Genomic DNA, 27,506 nt, shown 5'->3' on the forward strand with positions numbered 1-27,506 from the left:
CCGTAATTGTGTCTTTAGAAGGTCATTCCATTGTTCTATCAAGCCAGCTGCTTCAGGATGATGGGGAACATGGTAAGACCAGTGAATTCCATGAGTGTATAAGTATATACACTCTATTCACATTCTATTCACTATGAGTATATGCACTATAAATATATAAGTATAGTCATTCACTATAAGTCTATGCTTAACTAAGTTTAGAAATAATGTGGAGGATTTAAACAGTATAGATATTTTCAGTGAAACCTCCAGTATGCTATACAAAGAATATGTGTAGGCCAAGGGGTCTCCTTTCGGGATATTCATGGTAGAATTAAGACATAGAGATAATCAAGACAGCTCTCTACTTTCCATCTCCATCTATGACACACGACTTGATGTTAAAATAGTAAAACGTAACAAGACAGTTTCAGTTGTTTGTTTATTTACAAGGAAAAGATTAAGATCATGATTTGTAGTGTTAGGATGACAATCTAGAATCTATGTTTAAGCATACATATTAGAAAGGATAACTGGGGTTGTAAAAGGTGAGAACACGTGTGCAAATGAATTAGCTCACGTATTAGCAGAAACCTCTAAAATATAAACACTGTCTTAAATACAACATAATAGTTTACGTATAGTATGGAATTTTACTTGAAAAATATTTAGTAAATGAAAATGTACGGTCAAAGACAAAGTCTGAAAGTTTTTACTTATAGGACTATGGTAAAATTTAGTCTTTGGTCTCCAGATTGGAGGCATTTCTTCCTTGGAAAACGTAGTACTTTGGCTTCCTTCAGTACTAAATCTGGTTACTAGATAGAAGATTGTATTCAGGCGTTAGAGATGCCAAATTCTAGAGCTTCTTACCAGAAAAAATATTGCCTTACAAATACTTGGTTATAGTAATAATTTCAAAATATTAGTGCTATATTTGGGAGTGCAAGACAAATATGGTTGAAAAATACCAACAGCATTTTTGATTTGAGATCACATTTGGAATTTACATCTCACTCTCTTTGTTCTGAGTTCAGACAGCCAGCCTAGGGCAAAGACAGAGGATCGCAGAGTAATGAAGTCCAGAAATTCAATTAGAACTCAAAGGAGACCATGGACCTCTTGTCTAAAACTTAAAACGACATGGAGGAACATAGGGTCTTTGCATACAGATACTGAAGACTCCTGGTTGAAAGAGAAAGAGTTCTCTTTTTATCTCATGCCTTTACATACACCTCACCCAGGCCACTCCAGAGTCATATTTCCAACTGCCTACTCAACATCTCCACTTGAATATCTACTAGGCACCATTAACTTAACATCATCTTTCTCCCCACAAGACTGCTTCTTCTATAGTCTTCCCTTTCTCAGGGAATGGTATCTACATATTTTCAAATGCTCCATTCCAAGAACTTAGATCATCTTTGATTCTACTATTTCTTTAACAGCCCACATCCAATATATCAGCAGACCACTTTTCACCAACTCACCTCTATCATCCCAATGCAAACCGTCATTATATCTCACCTATATCTGTATCTACAGTAGCCTCCTAACTGGTTTCACAGCTTCTGCTACCTTTCCCTCTTCCCACCCTAGGACTGTGATCCCAGCCAAATCCAACTTTTAAACTAAAGTCAAATCATATCACTAACATGCTCAAAAATCCTCAGTAGTTTTCCATCTTATGGTAAATACAAGCTTTTCAAAGACTTATAAAGTCCTACATGATCTGGCCCCTTGACTTCATTTCTTCCTATCCTCCTTCTCATTATGGTATAGCCTCATTAGCTGTGCTGTTGTCCTTGTACAATCCAGGTGCACTCCAGCTTTAGGGATTGCAGGTTCTCCTCTAGAATGCTATTACCCTAGATAACGCCTTGGTGCCATTCCTCAGCACATTCAAGCTCTTGTTCAAATGCCACCCCCTCAGAAGGCAGCTCCTGTTTACTGTCTTCCTTCCCCCTCTAGAATTTATTTTTCAGGAAGGCAGGGATTTTTGTCTTTTTGTTGTTGCTGGTGTTGTTTTTCACCATATATGCTGAGCTCCTAGAACACTGCCTGCCAAATATTCATCCCTTAATAAATATTTGTTGAACAAGCTCCTGGAAAAAAAGAGCCAGAATATTCTTGCTATGTAGAAGTACTAAGACTGTTTTAATCTGTCGAAGTCCTTAAAAGCCTGTATCTGTGATAGAGAATAAAAGACCTAGAAAACACTATCAGCCCAGTGCTTCACTTGAAAGGTCTTTGTCGCTCACGGTTGGTTTTATTTTCTCTCTCCTTGCTGACCCTAATTTATAGGTGTTGGGCCCTGTCACCCATCATGACCCACGATGGTATGCCTGAAAATAGCTGTGAGCTTGGTTGATCCTGAATTCTGCTTATTCTTTTCTCTACAAGCAATTTCTCCATTGGAGTCCCTTCCAGCCTGGTGCAGAGTACTCTGTCTAAGCCTCTGTTTGGAAAAAAGACACCCTGCATCAGACTGCCTTTTCTCTCTCAACACACCCAGCAGTCATGCACTTGCCACTCTAAGGGAAAAGCATAGCCATCAAGGTTTTGAAAGCAAATCAGGGTTCCAATCCTGGAGCACTGCTCCTGTACCTGGAACTAGGACAGGCATTTGATAACAAGATAATCAAGTAGCTTAGAAAAACCCTAGGAAAGTCAGATTTAAGGATATACTGAATCATATAAAACAACAACAACAAAAAAGACATTAATTAGGTAATGTGATTTAAAAAATTAAATGTTGCTTGAAATATTTGATGGTTTGGGGGTGGGGGTGGTGCAGAGGAGCCTTTAAGTAGAAAGGAATCTTTCCAAAGTATTGTACTCTACAAGTAACAGCTATGGCTATGTTATGAACAATCATTTTCTTCATTCAAAGACTATCTGTGGTGCTAAACACAGCTATTACTCTTAGTGCCATTTTTCAAGTATACCACAATAGAATGGACTCTAATGGTGTGGAACACTGCTATATTGTTCAGTGACATCAATTTTGATTTTTGGCTGAATGTTCAGTACTCACCGCTTCCCAGTTGGGTAGAACCTAGAGCAAGAATGGCCATCCCAGGCGCAATAAGGGTCCCTTGCCAGGCAGCAGTCAGCACAGGCTGTCCCATAGATGTGGCAGCGATGCAGAGACACCTGGGAAACCCCTTCGTTGGAGCTCACATACAACTGTTGCTATTAGAGGAATGACAATGATTTATTTCAGATGTGGAAGTTACAAGAAGACTTTCAGCAGGAACACATTATAATGCATGCCCACAAAACCCTTGGATTCATTCTGAAATAGATTAAAACTGAGATGCAAAGTACAAAAGGGTATAAAGCCAAAATAAATAGAATTTTCCTATGTTAATATGTCTATACCATTACCACTTTCCTGCTTCAAAAAAGAAAGAAAGTTCAGCATACCATGTAGAATGGTAATGTGTTTTAGACATTGGGATTCATTGTTTTCTATTTCAGGTTTGAGCTAATATATTACAGATTTAAATTATGATGTTTTCTTTTTTCTTTGAATACTGTCTCTTAGTAGAGCACAAGACAACCTTTTTATTCTTCAAGTCTGGCAGTACATCACCATGTAAATTTCCCTGGTTGTGCAAACAGTTAAGTGCTCGCCTATTAGCCAAAAGGTTGGTGGATCGAACCCACTCAGAGGTGCTCCAGAAGACAGGCCTGGCAATCTGCTTCCTAAAGGTCACAGCCTTGAAAACCCTATGGAGCAGTTCTACTCTGCACACATGGGGTCCCCATGAGTCAGAATCAACTCAACGGCAGCTAACAATAACAAAATAAAAAGCATTTTTTTGGTTTAAAGAAAAAAAATAGTCGATACTATTTCAGCCTCCTTCATTTGTAGGATGTCCAGAGCTTATGATACTGCTCCAGTTCCTTTAGCTGTGTATACAAGGGTTCTCAGGAGTCAAAAGAATGAGTTTCTAATAAAGACTTCTCATTGTTCTAAGGACTGATATTATATAATCCATGTTAACATGGAATCCCCAAGCTGGTTCATATTCAATAGTGCTAGTGCTGCTTGAACAGATGCATGTGTGTGCACGCCCCTTCCCCCCCACCAACAAATACATATAAATTTATATACATATATATATATTTAACAATTATAATCTATGAGGGATCATTGGTTCAACAGGCTCTAGAGGCAGACCATGGATTCAAATCCCACCTCAGACACTAATTTTTTATGTAACCTTTCTGAATCTCAGCTTCCTCATTGGTAAAATGGGGATAATATACCACCTACCCCATAGAGTTGTAGTGAAAACTAAATGTTGTAAGGGCTAACTCCATGTAAAATGCTTAGGATAGTCCCTAGCTCATAGGAAGTGCTCAATGAATTTTAATTGATAGTAGTAGTATAGTAAAATATCAATGAACAAACTATGAATCTATACATTTTCAACTATAATCAGTCATTTGAATCACAGAGCACTTATTACATTTAATGTAAAATATTTATTTTAGTCAGATCAAGTAATTTTTTTAGAAATTCTCCTGAAAATGACTGATTCCAAGTTGAGCATTGAAACTATGAGAAAACAACTTTGTGTTTTGATAATAACCATCTCTCTAGGAAGACTTAAAATAAGTGTTTATTGAGGAAATTAATGAATAATATAGCAGAACACATCAGCTTCATTAAAATATTTTAAAGAAAGCATCTGAGGAAAAGATACAGTTGGTTTCATTCTAAAAATTATCTGTTTTATTAATCCAACTATTTTCTGTTACATGGAGTTAAAGGATATGTTAGAGAAAAAAGGAGCACAGAATTAGTAATAAAATAGTTTGAGCACTAGAAAACATGCTACATTTATGGCACTTCAATATTTATAAAATGCCATTATCAATTTGTAGTCCTCTCCCACTGAAAAAACAATGTAGTTTGCAGTTGTGCAAATGAATTACAGAAAGTCAAATAATCACTCCTATCCTGAATCTAACTGGTTTTTTAAAAAAATTAATTATCTGCAATATAAGATCCTGATGTTGAAACAGATCTAACACTCAGTTATTCCCATGTATGGGTGTGTGTGTTGTATATTGTAATCTTGTAGAATAGACTGTGAACTACAAACAATTTGAAACTTGTATAAAGAACTACTATGCCACACAAATGGCTTTGTGCCCATTTTGAATTTTGTTCTGAATCTTTCTCTTTCCATCAGACTACTTTAAACAAAGGGCTTCCCTGCTGACTTCAAAGCCAGTTCTGACTTGGGATCAGATCCCTAGGACATTAAGCAAAATGACGAATGGCTTCTTGTTATTTGGGAAAATGTTTGTTAGGCAGCATTCAAACATTTTTACAGACGAGATCTTTAATTCCGTTGTACCTTATTTATTTTTCTTCATAAAATTTAGTCAAGTAAAAAGAGTACAAGACTGACTATGAAATAGTTCTTCATCTGGAACAGACCAAATATGGTGAAGAGCACTAAAATTACGTAATCAGTGGTACTAACCATAAAACTTTTATTCTGTTTTCCAAGAAAAATAAGTCTCAGGCTCTTACAGACAGCATTTATCGAGGACTCACTTTATTTTAGGCAATTTATATAAATTAACTTGTTTGTAAGAAATGCATTGCCTCACAGATGCAGAAACTCAGGTCAGGGAAGGTTAATGACATGTCCATAATTTATGGCCAAGTTGGGATTCAAACATGTCAGTCCCACTCTGGAGCCTACTTCATTTTGACTATTCTACTCCATCCATTAGAATTTGTGTTTTAGAGATAACACCTTTGGGTACTGGAGAGATGCATATTTTGCAGAGATTGAAACTGGAGTTTTCCTTCCTACAGTCATTGTATATTTGCATTTGCAAGCACAAATTAGAAGATGAAGCATTTCTGATAATCACAGTCAAACACTTTGTCTCCAAATTCTGAACCCAAATGTAGCTTATATTTGAGACAGGCAGGGCTTTTTGTTTTTTTTTTAAATGGCGTATATAAACCCTAGGAAATAGCATTTCCTTAAAAATAAGCATAAAAGAATGCATTGCACATTTCAACACGCGACAGTAGTAGGAACTCAAAAAAGAGGACTGATTACTCATTCCAAGCCCCTGAGAATGCGTGTGATGTTATAGTAGCCCAAACATTATGCTAAATGCTTCCCTTAGAAAGATTATTGTTATTTTGGTTGGCTTTGCACACTGTAATATTTTAGAATATAGGATATACAAAATGTTGGAATATCTTGCTGTTAATATGTTTTGTTTTGATGGATGGTCATACAAAAATATACCTATTTAGTCTTCCACTAATAGCTGGTAAATTCTACATCAAAATCGAAGTGATTTTTCTGCTATACCTTAAACAAGTTAACTATCTGACTAATATTGAAACAAACTTCTCAGAAATTATAAAATATATCTTCCATAATAGCAAAACATTTTAACATGTGAAGAAAATAAAAATGAAATAGGTTTTTTTTTTTACCTTTTTGGATGAAATTTTCATGGTTGTTATGGGAGCATGATTCTGAAAGATTAAAAACATCATGTTAGTTTCTCAAACAATCATTAAAAGGATTTCACATTCAAAAGTGTTCGTCTTTTCTATTAATATTCTACGGGTTATCATGTCTGTCTATCTGCACAAATACTTTCAAAGTTTAGCAATATTTGTCTACACAATGCACTTCCTCTGTTGGGACTAAGGATGGATTTGTTACACAGGTATATGACTGAAGTAAACAAAGTAACAATTAGAGCACATCTATCAATACAGGAGGCACAGTGGTTAAGAACATGGCTGCTAACTGAAAGGTTGATGGTACGAACCCACCAGCTGCTCCACGGGAAAGATGTGGCAGTCAGCTTCGGTAAAGATTTACAGCCTTGGAAACCCTACTCTGTCCTATAGTGTCAGAGTTTTACTCTGTCTTATAGGGTAGCTATGAGTTGAAATCAACTCAACAACAACGGGTTAAAGGCATTACTAAGGCATTGGAGAAAATGAAAATTTTGAGAAGAAAAATTCTGAGGAACTAAGTCCCCCCACCAATGTTTCTATTTATTTATATATTTCTAAAGACAAGGGTCTGCAACTTAACTAATGTGATATGTCCCGATATGTTTCTTTCCAGCTATTGGAACAAAGAATCCATTCCACTATAAAAATAATGGTATACAGTATGCAAAGACTTACAGATAGACATAAAATCTTTATTTAACGTATTAAGTACTAAATAAGACCATTTCTTCACCCATAATGCTGTTATCTGTGCCATGATTTATAAGAAGGTACATGGTTCCTATCTGGACCACTAGGAAAGCATCATTAGTATATACTTTCCAATACAACATTTCTGGTGAAGATGAATGGGTTGATAATTGTCACATTTCTGTATTTTTATTTCTCTAGTCTTTAACTCCCCAAGACTTCTGGACAGAGGAACAAAGAACTGTAGTCCCCATTTCTTGGAGTGTTATCTAGACTGGTTGCCTAATGTTATTTCATATATATGTATAAGCCCAGGTTATTTCATAAAGGATAATGTCTTCTTCTTTGACCTAGTTGGATAATCATTCACTTGGATCTATAGGATCAACAGCAGGTGAACTTTAATGTCTGCGTGAAATGACTTCTCTCTCCTCCATCTTCTTCCTCTCTCTTCAATTACTCCATGTTCAAACATGAATCCACTTGTCCAACTCAGTCATGGTTTTATCTCTTACTTTGATGTTGGCCTTGATCACCTAGTTGCTTCTAACGTATAGTGATTTGTGGTGACCAAGGTTGGCACAATCAGATGAAGAACAACAGTAAGAAGAGTGGAGAACAGATAACTAAAAAAAGTATATCTTGGAATATTGAGTTTCATCAATAACTCAAGACTGGTCTTGGATACTGGAGTTGGGGAGGCTGTGGAATGGTACCCCATCATATTCCTTCACCACACAAGCAAATGTTGTTTTGGAAAGACATTAGCCTGAACTGTATGAATTAATTCTCTTTGTTGGAGACAAAGAAATGTTATTAGAAAAGGTTCTCTTTTCCTAAATGAGAATTACTGAAAGTACCTGAGAATTTTCTGAAATAGTAATCTTTTTTTAAAGTCACTGCATTCATAGCTTTACCTCTTAAACATTATTAATTCCTTTTAATGATCAAAAATTAGACTTCATGAATCTTCAGAAGATTCCTAAAGTTATGTTTCAATAAACCAAGTGAGATAGCTCTAAAAATTAATCGTATTCAAAACTACTTTTCTCTCTGGTGTTGCATATACTTACAATCATTTTAAAAGAGAAAGTAGGAATAGCTCTAACACTCAATTGCAACAATTTTTGACCATCCCTTAAATACACAAAAAAAGTACTGCAACTTATTTCCAACTAGACAACCTCTAATAATTGTACCTACAATTCAGGTTAAGCTTGGGGAAAGTGGACTTATTTTAGAAAATATTATGAACAAAGCTTTAAAGGAAGAGACTGTGGTTCTTCACTCTATAAAAATGAAGTGTCTGGTTTTTAAAAGTTACATTGATTTTCCTGTGGTGTAACAGCGTGACACTTAGCGAAGGAATTGCTTCAATTTAAATGGGTTATTTCCTCCCATGCCCGTCACTGTATATCATACACACCCAATTATTTTTACCTCACCTCAGAAAATGTGACACAAACACTATGCTGAAGACAGTAACTGTATTCGGTAAGTGTGTCTCTTGACTTAGCCATATCAATCAGTGGCATACGCATCAGTTAGAAAGCCGAAACTTTTTTTAGTCTCTCTTGGGCTGATGTCCACCACAGGCATTTACACTGTCTCTAGTTTTCCACTGAGAGTTTAGTCTTTGTGATGATAACACTGGCACAAGTCATACAACAGACTGTAAGTAGTTAGCACATGATCAGACTAACTCACACTTCTTTAAAACCTCTCCATAACATATATGTTTGGATTTATGTCAAACTCACTTAATTAACAATATTTCTGATTATCAAAAAAAGATATTTCAGCATTAAAAATGAAATGCTGCAATATGACAGTTTTGCTATCTTAAGAAAACTCCAGAATAGAACACTTCATATTTTTTGTTAGCCAAGTTGTCCCTACTGAAATGAATGTGAAAAAATACCTAACATAGAATGTGATTTTGGTTTATCTAGTGAAGCAATCAATTTCTTTATAAAACAAAGTGGGGGAAAACACTTGAACAGGTTTTAGCGGGCGTGATTTTAATATACTAATCACAAAAGGACCATATATCAAAGAGATTCTAGCATTAAGAATTCTGAATTTTAAATAATGCATTGGGAAATTTGCCAGGGTTCTTCAGATTTTCTATTTGACTTGATTCCTTTTTATATTTATTCACATTTAAAATTTATTAGCATTATCTAATAGCCTTGCATCCTAGTCACTTACATGATTATAAATTCAATAATTTTGGTGACCGTGGGAATGTCCATTAATGAGTCAATTCATTCTGAGTCCCCTCAACTAAGTAAAGTAACTTGTTGGACTAGCAATAGGCTACTCCCTGGGGTTCTAAAGTGCTACGTTCACTCAGTCACAGGCTGACTCTGATCTTTTATCCTCCTTGGACCATTGTTTCTTAATTGGTTCAGTTGAAAAGATGGTCTGCAGCAAGAATGCTTCTATGCCAAAGTTTCTTGGCATTCAAACAGCTCCTGTAGCTGTGCTTTACCCATCTTTACAAGTGCAGATAAAAGGGGCCAGCTGACCTATAGTGATCGGCATCATAAGGAGAGAAGGGTGTGGCACAATACCACAAATGCCCCCTACCTACTCCCCGATGCTTAAAGAACAGACAGTCTGCCCAGGCCAGGGGGCATTGGGCAGGACAGACCTTCCCTATTTGTGCCTTTTTGTTGTGTTTTGTTTTTCTTTTCTTAACTCAAATTCAAGTACAAAGAGATTAATACAATGAATCTCAAGTTCAGATAGAACATGAAGTTCTGAGTGGTAAAGAGACAACATTTGTCTTATTTAACTACAGTGACATTTGAATTGAAAGCAATAAAGCAAGATAAAACAAAGTAGTTTTTCTGGAAATCCATGGCTGAAAAAATATGAGAAAGTTTATCTAACAATCAATTATGTGAAAGCATCTGGGTTTCAGTGGCTCGTGAAGCAAATGGCAAAATCTTCCAGACCTTGACCACAAGAACTCACTTTTAAAAAATACTGATGATCAAAATTCTTCAGGTTAAAAAACAATTCTTCAAGTTGTGATGATGGCTGAAAAAACAAATCCTTTTATGTTAAGATAACTTGAAATCTTAAAAAAAAAACTTTAAAAATATTTGTTCTATATTTCTTATTTTATCTGGTGTTTCCTGCCCTCAAAAATTTATAACATTCATTTATTTGATCTTTTATCAAATATTTCTCCCCTCCAGTGGTTGTAAGATTAAAGAATCTAACATAAGAGATGTTCAAACCTTAAAAACTTCCAATTCCTCCAGAATGAGCTCACTGCTGACAGAGCTGTTGGTAGGGAGAACAACCACCTTCTGCACCGTACCCCGATCTAAAGTAAAGAGAGAACCAATGAGGAATTATAAAATATTTTTTAAATTAAAGACATTTAGATGTAAGACTATAGGCTTAGAAATCAAAATATTATTTATGTATTTGCTTAGTCACCAAGAAGTTACTATACATATTGAGCTATTGCCATTTGTAATAGGCTGAATTTATTCCAAATCACATGTGCTTAAACTAATATTACATACAATTCAAAAGGAACTAAAATGAACAGCTTATGTTTGGCACATATTTATTGTAGGCATAACTATGAGAGAAGAAAAGAATGTCCAAAAGTTTTATGAAGTCAAAAGTTCTAACAAATAGTAGAACTCTTTTCTGGAACAAGTGTGTATTCTTGAACTATCATAAATAACTTAAAAAATTTGCACTGTAGTTTCAACCTTAAGAATATTACTTACTCCCACACGACAGCATTATAAAGTGATATCCTGATACTTTTAACACTGAGACATGATGATTAAATTATTGAAAAAAGGTTACAGTCTATAATTCTATATCACTAGTATTGAAAATTGGCATTTGATATGTAGCTGTAGAGAATTTAGACACTGTAAAACTTTTGGCTCACAATTGAAAATAATATTTAAAGGCGAGGCATAACTTTGATATTATTTAAGGGTGGACATCTATTGATAGAATAATTCTACTGTTCTCATTATTTTATCATTTGGCAATATGTTATCTTAGATATTCTTAAAACATATGAGGAATTTTGAAATTAAATGAGCCAAATAAACTGAATCAAATAAAAAATTCACTCATATTTCCCGATTAGAGAGTGCTAAAAATAGAGATGGTCAAATAAGTTTAATACATACAAAAAAAATTATCTTTATGTCAAAAGTTATAATTATGTTAGTTTAATTTAGCCACAGAAGAATTTTCTAGGCATAAAACGATGCCACTCTACCAATCACATAAAGTGTAGGTTTAAAAGAAACTAGTTGAGATTTCGACTGTAAGGATGGCGTAGGACCAGGCAGTGTTTCGTTCTGTTGTACACAGGGTCGCTATGAGGTGGAACCGACTCGACAGCACCTAACAACAACAACAAAAGTTGAGATTTACTAATGTGAGGTTAAAGCAAACTAGTGAGTCGTTTGGTAAATAAAAATACATTTACTCATCAAAATATATTTTTATTAAAATAACTTATGAGCTGAATCATAAATATCAAATTATTACCCTTTAAAGTATGCTAATGTAACTGAATTTATAATTTGGAAATATGCATTGCCATCAATTGGCACTGTAGCATTTTTTAAAAATCATTTTGAGAATTGTCAATAAAAAAGTTAAGTGAATTGTACAGGATTTTACAACTTGGATTCATTTAGGGGTGAATACCACAAATCTCAAATCTCACAGCTCAAGTTAGCTTCTATTCCACAAGCAAGAGTTATACTCTGACATGAAAGATTACATTTCATGTTTACATCTTCTCATTTATGAACATAATTGAATGACTCAAAATAATTCTTAATAACAAACTCAACTTAAAAGTGTTGCAAACTAAACAGACAAAAACTATTAAATTCAATGAAAATACCTGAACCATGTTTACACAAAAGAACAAGACACCAAGGTTTTGCCAGAACAAGCCCTAAATCTTGTGAGGATACAAAGTAATAGCACACAATCTTAGAAATATCAAACTACACTCTGTAATTTAAAATCACTTCTTACACCATACTCAAAAATAAATAACAACCCTCAAGATTTATAGGCTCTAGGTATAATTAAAACTGCTCTGACATTTCTGTTTCACTTAGAAGCTTCCTTAGAGTCAACCCTGGTAACAATTTGGGCTATTTTTCTTGGAAGATTAGTAATTCAAGTAAGAATTGGAAGGAAAAAAAAAGAAGTTTGGGGATGTAGTACAGAGACATGTCACAACTGAAAATGGATGAGTATGGTTGGAAGTGATCACCAACATCTATTAACAGTTCATCACAATGAGCCATGGAATTTTGGAGAGGAATAGAACATACCAAGAAACCTAATCTGAAAGCCACGGAATTATAATAGCTGGAGCAGGACTTGAGTGCATTTGTGTGTGCGCATGTGTGTGGTCCCAAGGAATATTTGTTGAATGAATAAGTGGGAATAAAGGAAGAGAAAAGAATAAGAGTGAAGGTGTAATACAATCTTTGCTTTCGGTCATGTTATATGGTAATTGTTTTTTAAAGACGTCGCAACAGAGTTTTGTTTCCCTGCTGCAGCTTAGGGTCACTATCCATTCTGCATGACAGCAGTGAGCTCCTTCTTGAGTAGAGACTGAGACTGTCATGTATAGCCATAGTCCCAAATAAAACCACAATAAAAGGAATCTTGATTGCAAAGTTTCCCAAAAATAAAATGATGGACACTGAAAATGGTAAAGTAGGTACTCTCAAAAGTTTTATGTTAAATCCACCTCTGATAATTAGTCAAGTTTGCTAAAACAAATGTTTCTATAAAACTGAAAAACTATATTCTTTATATTGAAGAAACTCTAATTATCCAAAGTAAGTATCTACATTATTCAATCTCTACAATTTTATAGTTCAAAATCACTCTTTCACAAGTCAGCCAAAGGTTAGAAAATTACTCCTTCAGCTGAATGTAAAAAGATCTATCTCTTTGTTTCTTTTATTCATTCGTCTTTCATCTAGAGCTACCAGAAATAAACTCATTCTTTTCTTCGCATCCCTCCAAGTCTATGGGTACATCATCTATACCCTCTATATTCTCTTTCTCTGATTTAAGTACGTGCATGTCCTTCATGTGTACATTGTGCAAATTCCAAACCAAATCATTTTGCCTGACTTTTTCTGGACGCCCATCAGTTTTGCATTTTCCTATAATATTTCCATTAATATCACAAACAAGTAAAATTTTGCTGAAAATAATTCAAAAATGGTTGCAGCAGCACATCAATGAGGACCTGCCAGAAATTCAAGCGGGATTCAGAAGAAGACGTGGAACAAGGGATATCATTACTGATGTCAGATAGATCTTGGCTGAAAGCAGAGAATACCAGAAAGATGTTTACCTATGTTTTACTGGCTATGCAAAGGCATTTGCCTCGTAGATCATAACAAATAATGGATAATGTTGTGAAGAACAGGAATTCCAGAACACTTAATTGTGCTCATGAGGCAGTCGTTTGAACAGAACAAGGGGATACTGTGGTTCAAAGTCAGAAAATGTGTGCGTCAGGGATGTATCCTGTCACCATACCTATTCAATCTGTATGTTGAGCAAATAGTCCAAAAAACTGGACTATATGAAGAAGAACAGGGCATCAGGATTGGAGGAAGACTCATTAACAACCTGCATTATGCAGATGATGCAACCTTGCTTGCTGAAAGTGAAGAGGATTTGAAGCACTTACTGATGAAGATCAAAGACTACAGCCTTCAGTATGGATCACACCTCAACATAAAGAAAAAAATCCGCACAACTGGACCAATAAGCAGCATCAGAAAATACTGAAGTTGTCAAGGATTTCATTTTACTTGGATCCCCAATCAATCCCATGGAAGCAGCAGTCAAAAAATCAAATGACATATTGCATTAGGCAAATCTGCTGCAAAAGACCTCTTTCAAGTGTTAAAAAGGAAAGATGTCACACTGAGGACTAAGGTGTGCCTGACCCAAGCCATGGTATTTTCAATCGCTTCATATACAAGTGAAGGCTGGACAATGAATAAGGAAGCCTGAATAAAAATTGATGCCTTTGAATTATGCTGTTGGCGAAGAATATTGAATATACCATGGACTGCCAGAAGAACAAACAAATCTTTCTTGGAAGAAGTACAGCCACAATGCTTCTTAAAAGCAAGGATGGAGAGACTTCGTCTCATGTATTTTGGGCATGTTATCAGGAGGGACTAGTTCCTGGAGAAGGACATCATGTTTGGTAGAGGGTCAGCGTAAGAGAGGAAGACCGTCAACGAGATGGATTGACACGCTAGCTGCAACAATGGGCTCAGGCATAGCTATGATTGTAAGGATGGCACAAGACTGGGCAGTGTTTCCTTCTATTGTATATAGGGTCACTATGAGTCGGAACTGACTTGACGGCATCTAACAACACGACAACATTTGGTGCTCAGTGTTCTACGTGGTTATGCAATTGTTCTACCACAATGCTGGGCCTCACTGATATTGGACTCTCTAAAAGACAGTTTTAGTAGCTGATCAACAACTTAGGTGATTGGTCAGGATCCTTAGTACTTGGGACCTCAGAAACAAACATCCCAACTCTAGTGTCCACCATTTGCAAGGCTCCTCTATGGGTGTCTTTACATTTCGCCTCTTGTTACAAAGTAAATGCCTTATTCTTTTCCACAATATCTAATTGAAATTCCCAAGAGACAGATTTAATTTTGGTCACATCATAGACCACCACTTGGCCACTAGTTTACTTCTCAAAAGCTTAAATGTCATTTCAAACAATTGTGACTCAAAGGTAGAGTGATATATATGGAACCACCACCCGTGGCTGCTCTTTCAGCTGGGAGATGATGGGATAGTTTCTCTCAAAATGCAGATATGGTAGACACCTATCGCTTTTTTATCTAAAACATACTCCCAAATCCTTCAGTTCCCTAACCAGGAAAAACTTTTGAGGTATCCTTGGGCTGTATCCTTCACTACTAAGTGAATAAATAGACTTGCGTTGTCTTCTATCCATTTTCACTCATTGATTCAACAAGAAATTATTAAGTGCCTTCAGTGAGCCAGGCACTGTGTCCTAGTATGGATTCAAAGATATATGGATATAATACACTAGAGTTCACAGCCAAGAATTTATGGTTTTGTGAGTAGTATGCATGTTCCCATTAAGATGCTAGTCATTGAGAGATGTGCATTCCAGAATGGCAATAAAACTCCCATCACTTATGTCTACATAAAGCTATCTCTGTACCTTCACTTTGAAGATGACAATATAGTTATCAAGTATCTTCCTTCTGGGAATGGTGAGAATGGTATTCCTTGAATGTATTCACAACTATAAATCCTTTTTATTGTTCTGCAGAATTGGGATATTGATTTTATTTCTTTGGGGAAAGCACCATGGCTACTGTACAGCTACAGTGAAGCAGAGTCTCTTCCTTTGTTTCCCTTAAGCTTCAGTTTGCTTGTGTGTAAAATGTAAATCACAATCATACCTTTTGTAATGACTATCTGTTACTTTGTCTTTCCAGAACCACTCCCATTTGCTTTGGGAGTAACATCCTGAGACACCTTTTGGAATCAATGCCTCTCATTCTCAGTCTACCTGGTTAAGAAGTGTCTTACCTCTCTCCAGTTCCAGCGGGAGACAGGTGACTTAGGCCTTTCTAATATGAGCACTTCATCCTCCTGCTCCTGTGATTCATGCACAAGTGGGCATGGATACAAGTCAGCTGTCCCTGCCCCCCATGGGAATTAGATAAATGGAGTCTCTTTCTATCTGGGATTAGCAGTGTTAAAGACTTGTAGATCTGGAGGTGCTACAGCCATCCTTACTACTACATGCGAGATTCCATTTGAGAATAAACTTAATATAGAGAAAAGCAGAACTGAAATATGGTGAAATAACTTCCTGACAACATCATTGTAGCAGAAATTCAGCCATGTTCAAGGCTGCCAGCTGCCTCCAGGACTTCCCAGTTGAACAGAGAAGAAAATTTTTTTGTTCAACTAGTTTGAGTAAGGTCTGTGGTCACTTTAAAAATTAAATGGAAAGAGCTTAGCATGGTGTTTGACATTAACTGCTCAATACGTGGAAGATTTTTTTTAGCTCTAGCTTGACCACTTACTAGATTTTTGACCTTATTGGTGTCACTTACTTTTTCTGAACCTCAGTTTTCTCATCTATGAAATATAGATAATAGAGATAACCTGTATCCATGAAGGCAATGTGGGAATCAAGCAAGACAGATCTTAGAAGTGATTTGCATAATATAAACCTCTATACAAAAATAAAGGAGCCCTGCTGGTAGAACGGTTAAAATGCTTGACCGTGCTAACCGAAAGGTTGGCAGTTCAAGCTACCTAGTGGTCCCACAGAAGAAAGACCTGCTGATCTGCTCCTATAAAGATTCCAGCTAAGAAAGCCCTATGGGACAGTACTTCTCTGTCATATAGGGTCTCTATGAGTTGAAATCGACTTGAGGGCACTCAACAACAACATACACAGATAACATGTTAGTCAACTTACCAACTCATAAAGTGGTTTTACTTTTCTTTTGTTTTACTGAATCTTTAAAGAAAATTCCCTACACTAGCTTCTGCCTTATTATTTTATGCTATCTAGGATTTTTTTTCCTAATATAAGCATGCAAATATTTTCCTTAAACCTTTCCACTGTGTCCAGCAGAGATACCAGCCTGCATTTATAGCACAGTAAGTATTAGCTAGAAGCCCTGGTAGCACAGTGGTTATGCGCTCAGCTGCTAACTGAAAAGTCAGTGGTTTGATCCACCAGCCAGTCCGTGGGAGAAATACGTGGCAGTCTGTTTCTATAAAGATTTACAGCCTTGGAAACCCTATGGGGCAGTTCTACTCTGTCCTACAGGGTTACTATGTCAGAATCGACTGGACAGCAATCAGTTTGGTTTGGGTTTTTAAGTGTTAGCTGTTTCAAATAAGTGATCAAACATAGCTCAGTGGAATATTTGTATATCTATCTCCTGGGTCTTATTTCAACTCCAATTCTTAGAGGGTTTCCTAGGAAACTGCTGTGCCAAACTGTCTGCTTGCCACTAGGCTGGTCGTCTGGGGATTTGGAGGAGCCCTGTCTCCTTAATCAGATATGGCCAGCCCTTTCCCTTTGTTGCTAACTTCCGAAAATATTCAAGTCAGAGCCTGCTTCATGGGCACACAACCTGTAAAGTCACCCACGTCCCCATACTCAGAGGTTCCTGCACTTTAATGCTCTGCCCCAGTGGCACAGTGGTTAAGTGCTCTGCTGCTAACCAAAAGGTCAGAGTTTAAACCCAGAATCCACTCCATGGGAGAAAGATATGGCAGCCTGCTTCCGTGAAGATTACAGCCTTGGGAACTCTATGGGGGCAGCTCTACTCTATGCTATAGAGTTGCTATAAGTCGGAACTGAATCAAGAGCAATGGATATGGACATCTTGAATCCTAGTAAATTTTAAACAAGAGTCCCCATATTTTCATTTTGCCCTGGGTCTTGCAAATTATGTAGCCAGTTTTGATTCTCGGTGTTATTAACAGCAATTTGTTAACAGCTAGAATGCAGCCTGATTCACTCAGTAAAGAAAGCAAATATACAAATCTCAAAGTCATATACTGAACTCTTTCCCCTTTTTTCTCTGTCTTTATGACTATGCCCCTAGATGTCAACAGACATACCTGTGCATGACTTCAGAGGTAATTTATTGCAGGATAACCAGTTCTAATGTTTATTCATCAAATTAGCTTTATAAAAGATAAAATCACCATATTTTTAAAATGAAAATATACTATGTGCTAGGCAGTATATTCAGGACTTTATACACAGTATCTCATTTAATCTTTAAAATAAGCCTATAAGGTAGGCACACATAAGGAAACCAGGCTTTGATCTATGATTTTCTCAGCGTCATACAACTGGCCAGTGGTAGAAGGCAGGATTAAAACCTAGGACCTGTGGGTGCCAAAGCATGTTCGCTAATTCTACCTTAGAATGCATCCAAGGACAACTTATTAAAAACCACGTTAATAGCCTATTTTATATTTAACTAGATTTTTGAGAAGATCCAGCCAAATTTAGAATTGGCCTAGTTATTACGGGGAAAAATGGGTAGAAATTTTAAGTTACCATATCACACTACCATATGCAGTTCTGGAATTTTACAAGTAAACACACACATGCTTGTACTCATGACTGTTACAAAAATTTTTGGAGTAACGCATTTAGGCAGATTAATAGAAAATAAAACTTTTGGGAAAAAATTAAAAGAGAAATGTTAAGACCAACAATTTTACTAAACCAGTAATTATATATTAAGGTGTGACTAAATTAAAGGTTTTGATTTCATGGAAGCTCATCAAAAATTAGAAAACCACATATGTGCCTTTTTAAAATTTTGAGCTAATATTTTGTTTATTCAACTAAGGTAGTAGTCCTCATGAAAAAATATCTGCTATGTCTAATATATCAAAATGTGTTTAATAAGCTTAAAATATAATGTGTTTGTTTATTCTGATTCTAAAGGCTAATCTTCTCTACGAGGGCTAAGAAAAACATTATGATATAGATCAGTATCAGCCCAAGAGACGAGTGATCAATATATAGATTATTATAGTTATTTCCTAGTGATACAGCTAAAGAACACTCAAATAGATGCTCAATAATCATTAAAATTGATGCTCTAGTATTTTGAAAATTATTAAAAATTACATATCACATGCTTTAGTCTCCCTCGCATTATTTCAAGAATTGCTTTTATTGACATTCTATTTTCAAACAAATTGCCTTATCAAGAATAATGCTAGTATACATTCTACACACACACACCCATACACACACACACATATTCTATGTTTTTATGTATCCTGTATAAAATATAACTAACTTTCCCAAATGCAAAATTGGGGATACTCTGTACGCATTGCCTTCGAGTCGACTCCTACTCATAGTGACCCTACAGGACAGAGTGGAACTGCCCCATAGGGTTTCCAAGGAGCAGCTGGTGGATTCCAACTGCTGACCTTCTGGTTAGCAGCTGCGTTCGTAACCACCGTGCTACCAGGACTCCAAAATTTAAGATAATATCTCTCTACTTAAGTCTTTATTATTTTGGAGAAGAACTTTTCATGTGAGACTAATGTGTTTTATGGCCACTAATTAGCCTGCTTTACCGCACCATTTTTATTGTAGACCAGGCCGGTCTGCATTAGTTTTCAAAGTTTAAAAAAACACCTGGAACTGGTCCAACAGAAACAATCTGTTTGTGGATGCTCTGGTAAAGAGAGTTTTCCCCTTTTGTATTTGGTCATCTCCCAATGCACATTTACTCCTTACCTTATCCCCTTCCTACTTCCTCCTGTTCACATCTCATTTTTTTTCCCCTGGGATGGTTATTGTCAGATCAAACTTTACTGGTCTGTGAGAGGATAGGGAAATGAAGAAAGCAGCATATTGCAACAAGGGCGCTCACACAGAGCTGTACCACTTACGATGATTTTGACCCCTGCTTTTTTCCTGTTTGCAATTCTCTTCTTTCAAGTCCACCATGATATTACTCCCTTTTACTCTCCTGTTATTTTCATGATCACTCATTTTCTGTCTTCTTGGTAAATACTATTTATTTTCCTACCCCTTAAATGAGCCCCCCAGAGTCAAATCCTTATCTGCATAGTCTCCTAGAGTGACCTCATACATTCTCATAGATTCAGCTAACACCTACATTGCTAATGACTACCAGATCTACAGCTCCAGTACAGTCCTCTCTCCTGAAACATATCTATGATAGCATTCTCCTTGACTTATCCATCTGGATGGTTCAACAAATCTTTAGCTCAATGTCACACAAATGTAGGCTTAAATTTAATTTTTGATTCTAATAGTGTCACAACCCTAAACAAGTCTTTCAACTAACTTCTCAAAGCCTCAGGTTCCACAACTGTAAAATGGAGTTAATGGTTCTACCCAATTGTGTTGCTGTGAGGTTTTAGTGAGATAATATATTTTAGGTAATTAATTCAGTTCCTGATGCATAATGACCTACAGGAAATGATGGATGTGGCATTCCAAAAGGAATTCATTACTCTCCAAATCTGTTTACCAATTTTCTGTTTTCTATTCCACCTATTTTCCAACTCACAGTGGCAGACACACTCTAACGTGACCCTCAGTGAGTCACATCCTTGCATATTCCCTTCACTTGAGTACAGGGGACTTGCTTCTAACTAATATTATATGACAAAATTCATGGGTTGTCAATCCCATGATTACATTACAGTATATGAGACCCTGTCTTAGCATACTGAAAGGAAAGACTCACCTCTGACAGCTTTGCGAAAGCAAACAACCATGATTTGAACTGCCAGTGAAGACAGTTATGTGGCAGGGAACTGCCAGTAGTCTCTAGGAGATGAAAGCCTCAGTCCTACAACAGCAAGGAATCGAATTCTGCCAACAGCCATGCGAGCTTAGAAGATCCTGAGCTTCAGAAAAGAACGCAGCCCATCCTATTCTGTATTCGTACCTTGTGAGACGCTGAGTAGAGAACCCAGCTAAGCCATCATCCACAGAAATTGTGAGATACTAAATATGTGTCATTTTAAGCCGCTCATTTTTTTTTGTCATTTATTATGTAGCAATAGAAAATGATCTAAAATGCATAACAAGCTGCCAATCCCTTTTCTGGACTCTACAGATGCATATATTTTAGAACTAAAGACACCACTTTCTAGAAAGGGTTTATAATGTTCTTCCCTGTTTTTTTTTTTTTTTTTTTGGCTACCTCTCTTATCTTTTCAAGTCTTTGATCAACTCTAACGTTCTCAATGAAGCAAACTCTGGCTACTCATACTTTCTAAACCCCCTATATCTGCTTTTTCATTTTTTTCTGTAACACATATCAGTTTAAAACAGAGCATATAATTAACTCACTTGTATGGTCATTATCTCTCCCAATAGAACGTAAGTCTTACAAGGGCAGGAATTTTAGCCTCCTTGTTTCATTGATATATCCCAAGCACCTCTAAGAGTGTCTGGAACATAATAGGTACTCAATAAATATTTATTAAACTGCACTGACTTGCCTCCTCTAGTGAACCATGAACTCCTTCAAGAGAAGTGCGGTTATTCTTTGTGTATTATAAGCCCTGGCATGCAGTAGGCTCAATAAATGTTTCCAGTGAAGGAAATAATGACATATTTCTGATGTATCATCATGCTATTCCATACTGTTTAAGAAAGAACTATAGAACATAAACGTCTTATCTTTTTTGCATTAATTGGTAAGGGCCTTGTCATAGTTTTCAAACATCAGAATTGACTATTCTCTTAAGAGAAGCATCAAAATGGTTTTATTCTAGCCTTGCAACTAAGCTAGATTTCTAAAATTAGTTGTGTTGAATTTCTATTGCTATTGTAACAAATTACCACCAACTTAATACCTTAAACTTCACAAATTTATTATCTTGCAGTTCTGAAGGTTAAAGTCCAACAGAGACCTCACTAGGCTAAAATCAAGGTATCAGCAGGACTACATTCCTTTTTGGAAGCTCTAGGAAAAATCCATTTCTTTGCCTTTTCCACCTTCTAGAGAACACCTGCATTCTGTATAGCCCTCTTCTTCCATCTTGAGGGCCAGCAACGTGACATCTATCTGAACTTTTTCAATTGTCACACTTCTTTCTGACTGACTACAGTGGGAAAGGTCCTCTGCCTTTAAGGACTAGATTCAGCCCACCCAGAAAATCTGGGAAAATCTCCCCATCTCACAGTCTATAACCTTAATCACATCTGCAAAGAGCCTTTTGCCATGTAAAGTAACATATTCACAGGTTCCAGACATCTGGGCGGCGGGTGGGGGAGGCATTATTGTCTGGAAAAGGAAAATGAGTGTACTACTAAGTAATGTGAACCATGTATGACTCTAATACCACAGACTCACCTCAGAGACTCCAGTTTCAACTCTTTTTGTTCCAATTTACACTATTCTTCTCATTCCAAAATCAAACATGTCTTTCCATTTTTTAGCATTTGAACTCTTCCCAGTTAAATAAAAATCCGTAAAAAGCTGGCTTTCCACAAAAATCACCATCAAAACTGACAGTTATAGCCCTCTTTCTGGGTAGTCACACAGAAAAAGCCTGGCAGGGGCTGAGCAGTAGGCTGTGGATTCTTCTCCCTAGAACAAAGTCTGCCAAGTTGGCCTTAGGAAGCCTTGGCGGCACCTCAAGAATATGAACATAGTGTGGCCATTTATTCTTAAAAGACAGACAAAAGACTTCATAAAGCAATGTTTTTAGGCTAGAAAATTTTCCTACATTCATTTTTATGTAAAGGGTTGAGATTTGATTGTAGTTGTTTTCAAGTTACCTAGGAAAATACCCATGATCGCACAGTAAATGTGCCAGCCTTACAGAGCAAACCATTGCTGTCTTCCCTTCTAGTAAGAGGCGCTATCTCCTTGTGTGATAGTCTGAAATCCTCCAAAGAGATCTATGGACTATGCAAAATCCATTTTGATTATGTAAACAGAAGCATGCTAAAGAGATTTATATGTGCTTTGTTGAGTGTATGGCATTTTGAATGTAGATATAAGCCCATTTTAAAACAAGCTTAATGCTCAAAGATTTACTGATGTAAGAAGTCCTGCTTCATTTCTGCATCTTTCTCTACCCCTTTCCCTAACAGCCTTACCTCTTTACCTGCTGACATAACACTATACCAAAGACACAGGTTAAATTCTAGCACAGTCCTAGCACAAAAAGCCAGCCTGTTCCAAGGAAAAGTTTTTTTCTCCAAGTGTCCCCTTACAAGATGCATTTTATTCACAGAGAAGACTTGATGACAGCATGTGAACAGGTTAAAGAGAGTGACACCACTCAAATAAAACAATGTCAATGCCAATGTTGAATGTGGCACATCCCCAATATCATCTTGACATATGTGGATGAAACATTTAATTCACAGCAAAATGAAAAAATATAAAAAATTAATTTCATAAAAGGACAATATTATAAAGTGACAATAGTAAATACGGTAGTAATGGTGAAGGGGTTAAACTCTCAGGGTAGGAGACCAGACAGCATGGGTTTATGTTCTGGTTGTATCATATACTAAATATCTATGCAATTTTAATCTTCCTTAGCCTTCATTTAAATAATATCTATTGAGTGACTACGTTGAGCAACACACTATTCTAGGTACTGAGGACCTAGAATAAATCAGACAAATATCCCTGCCCCCATGGAGTTTATATTCCCACAATTCCTATTAGAAAATTTGTGAACATTGGATGAGATAATATATATAACATACGTGGCACATGGTAAGTACTATAAATAAATTTACCTAGCATCATCATAACATAACACAATATTTTAGAGGCCTGAAAAGTATAATTATTTGCATAATAAGTAGGACACTGAATAAATAAATGGGTTTTTCAGGCAAACTAGCAACACCAACATTTATATAATTACTATGTGAGATTTTATGCTGTCTTTAAAAAATATATATCTCTGAAGAGTAGATAAAAGGAAAAGAATTCAGCAATTAGCCATATATTTATTTTGCAACTGTCTCTTTAAGGTAAAATTTAAAAGAGAACGTTTGTCTCTGGATTAGCAATCACTGTGTGAGCTATCTTCCATTTTTTTGTCTTCTCACATCCCTCTTTTCTACTATTCTGCATGAACAAGTAACTATCACACTGTGATTTATCCTCTTTCTCCTGTCAATTCAGCCATCATTCCACTCTGTTCCATTAATACTTCCTGCTGTGACAATCCCTGTAGACTCTTTGGTAAACTCTCCGAAGTTTCCAGTTTCTACTTTGGAAGGCAGTGAACCACAATGTTATTAAAAAACAGTGACTTAAAAAGAGATTTGTTCCTTACTGCTAAGTGAAGGGGGAAGTCTAGACATTATCCTTAGAGTGACATTCATGCACAGCTTCCGATTGACAGTAGCCTTTTCTGAACTCAAATGCACTGCTCCAGCTATCAGATTTTACGTGGAGTATTTTAGGACATTCTTTACAATCAAAACGCCTGGCTCTGCAGTTCATTAACAATGTGCCATTCCAAGAGATGTGACTGCCAGAACTGGTTAGTTACTATGAAGGCAGCTATCATGTAACACTGCAAGGCAAGCATTCTAAGACTTTAGTCACATATGTGGCACACACTTCAGAACTCCACACTTTCAAAGGACTTACTGGAGCCAACGTCCCAACTGAGTATTTACCTGAGTTAAGTAAAAGCTAAAAAGAGGCATGGAACAGTACAAACTATATGTGAATTTTGGCAGGCCACCACATGTATCAACCCTACATTAAAAGAAATCATAATGGCATTAAATCATCCTAAACCTCTAACACCCATTCACAAGTATACTCTTACTCTTTCTTCAAAACCCACATGTCATCTTGATTCATGTATAGTGATAAAAATGTAAATTTGACAGGTTGTCTGAACCTGACCCAGACATTTAAATATTTTCATAACTACAGAAGCAAAAGGAAAACAGACAAAAATCTCCTGACTGTACAATATACTCTGCTTTGAATAAACAGCCTGGATATAAGCAGTAGGTGGCAAAGTTAGAAATGTTAATCCCATAAAAGCACTTGCCTGCTGTTTTACAAGCTTACTAAATATTAAAAAAAAAAAAAAAAAAGTAAGGAACTTCAGAAATACCCACACCTCTAAGACACAGGACTAAAAAAAAAATCTTGCAACACATCAACAAATTCTACAGAATAAAACAAAACACAAAGTATTTTCTTTTTCATGCTATGATTTTTTTCTAGAGTGAGTGATAGCAAGAATGAGTTGGCAAAAAAAAAAAAGGTAAACTTAGTTTCTAGTATAAATTTTAATAAAATAGCAAGATATGTTTTACTCAAGATAAAAGAACAAATATTTATTTGGGGCAACATTTATGAATTCCCATATTATTTCTACATATTAGGTAACTACTTCTTTACAAAATCGTGATTTTTCTAAAATTATACAATTTTCAACCAAAGCAGGGATCAGCAAACTTTTTTTTTTTGTAAAAGAGTAAATAATAAGTATTTAGACTTTGGAGGCTATCTGGTCTGTGGCAACTACTCATCTCTGCCATTGTAGAGCAAAAGCAGACACAGACAATATGTAAATGAATGGGTGTGGTGGCTGTGTTCTAATAAAACTTTATTAATGGAAACAAATTTGCATTTCTTATAATTTTCACTGGTCACAAAATTTACTTCTTTTTTTTTTTTACGCATTTAAAAACATAAAAACAATTCTTAGTTTACGGGCCATGGAAAAGCATCAGTAGGCTGTGGACCCTAAATTAAAACCCACTGCCATCAAGTCAATTCCAACTCATGGTGACCCCATGTGTTACTGAGTAGAACTGTTTCACAGGGTTTTCTTGGCAGTAATGTTTACAGAGTCAGTTCACCAGGACTTTCGTCTGCTGTGCTACAGGATGGTTTAAACTGCCAACTTTTAGGTTAGTAGAGTGTAAACCACTTGCGCCACCCAGGGACTTCTTACCCCTAGACTAGACATTGCTATATAAACTGTAAGAAATAAGAGTAGGGGATGAAGATCACTATATTTTTTTCATTGCATCTGCCAGCACACAAAATAACCTGAGTCAGTCCAGTGAAAGTGGAAGGCCAGAACATCAGCATCTCAAAGATAGAGTAGGACACCGTACTTGGCTAACTGTAACAGTTACCAGGCATTGAGCCCATAGAACTACCATGGAGATTCTGAGAGCTACAAAATCATTCATAATATTTAAAGTGAATACAGTTACATGATACCCTATTTGCACTCCAATGAGCTGTCAAGTAAGTTTTCCCTATGGCATCTTCTTTGACAACTAATGTCTTCATTGCATTCCCTGAATTTTCCATGACGGTTCATAGAAAAGGGATGCCATGAGAGAAGTTATCTTCATTGTGGCAATAATTGGAGCATCATTATTTATTTATAGTGGCTAAAGGGCCCTCTGGTTCTCAGGGATTTGGCAACATATAAGAAATATCATATCCTTCCTCAGAAAATTAAGATACACCAAGCTTAGAAATCCTGGGAACAATGACCTGTTATTCTCCCAAGAGCCATTTCAAGAACACCTCTTTTATTCACTTTTAACAACAAACACACCCAGAGGAATTTCTTTGAAGAAATTTCACCAGCCATCCAAGAATTGCTTGGGCAGCAAATATTCTATATCAATATACTGGTTGTGAGAGTTTCAGGTAAATTTAAATCACTATCTTCAACTAAATTATAGTGCAGTCTGATACAACAATGAGGATAAAGTTCAGTGGTAAAATGAATTTCCATCTCTCCAGAAAGATGCTGTTGGCAGCGGCATTGTCATTGCATGAACTTTCCTAACAGGACAGTCTTCAAGAGACTCATGTGGCTTTGTAAGCAATAATTAGTTAAATATCCCAATACAATTAAAAACATATGCCTAAATATTGGTTTTGAAAATGACACAAGTGTTTAAATATCAACATGAAAAGTCTATGTAAAGATGCCAGAAACTTACATGGTAAAAAAAGCCAAAGAGTTTGTGCAAAAACATGTTTGTTAGTGTCCTCTATCTGAAGAAACACTGCTGCATTGTTTATAAAACTTTCTTGAAAATTCCACCCATGAAATCGACAGATCTTATGTAGTAGTTTCATGAAACACAACTGTGTTGTGGCATCAAAGTCCACCATTAAGAAAGGGTTCAAGAACTACAGAAGAGGGGCGGGGGGAGAAAAAGAAAACAGTCATCTCTTCTGCTAATATGAGACATTAGGGACAGTTGTGGCTCTAAATATGAGTCAGAATCGACCTGATGGCAATGAGCTTGGGTTTTTTTTTTTTTTTTTTGGTGGCTCTAAATTACCATCTCACTTTAGATAAAAAAAAAAAAAAATTCCAAAGGCAAACTCCACATTGGATGATTTGAGTAGAGACTGAAAGTAACTCTTTGTAATCATTCCTAAGGAGCTTACATCTTTGGAGAATACAGTTTATATGCAAATTAAGATTAACTTTTGCATTCAGGTATTAATTCAATTAATTACATGTACAGCAACAAGCATAGCTATGATTTTCAATTCATCTTGACAAATACATATTGAGCTTTCCAGGTACTGTGATATTACCTAGAGAGAAATTATATATCAAGGAGACATAGAACCTTGAGAGAGATGTGTGATAATGAATACAAATATGTGAGACTGAATAAATAGTTGGTTAGAGAGTCTTAGAAAGGAAT

General features: G+C 36.1%; 1 protein-coding gene across 2 annotated transcripts in view; it reads right to left on the reverse strand.

Annotated features, from left to right (window-relative positions):
• The window catches only part of SEMA3C (semaphorin 3C), a 194,911-nt gene that overhangs the window by 13,482 nt on the left and 153,923 nt on the right, over positions 1-27,506 (reverse strand). For both annotated transcript variants that reach the window (XM_004381469.1, XM_023736040.1), the window contains 3 exons: positions 10,447-10,535; positions 6,470-6,511; positions 3,017-3,174 (listed from right to left, as the gene is read on the reverse strand). In XM_004381469.1, the coding sequence (XP_004381526.1) occupies positions 3,017-3,174; positions 6,470-6,511; positions 10,447-10,535 (289 nt within the window). The remainder of the gene's footprint in view (positions 1-3,016; positions 3,175-6,469; positions 6,512-10,446; positions 10,536-27,506) is intronic.

The sequence above is a fragment of the Trichechus manatus genome, unplaced genomic scaffold (genome assembly GCF_000243295.1).
Source record: "Trichechus manatus latirostris isolate Lorelei unplaced genomic scaffold, TriManLat1.0 scaffold00085, whole genome shotgun sequence".
NCBI lineage: Eukaryota > Metazoa > Chordata > Mammalia > Sirenia > Trichechidae > Trichechus > Trichechus manatus.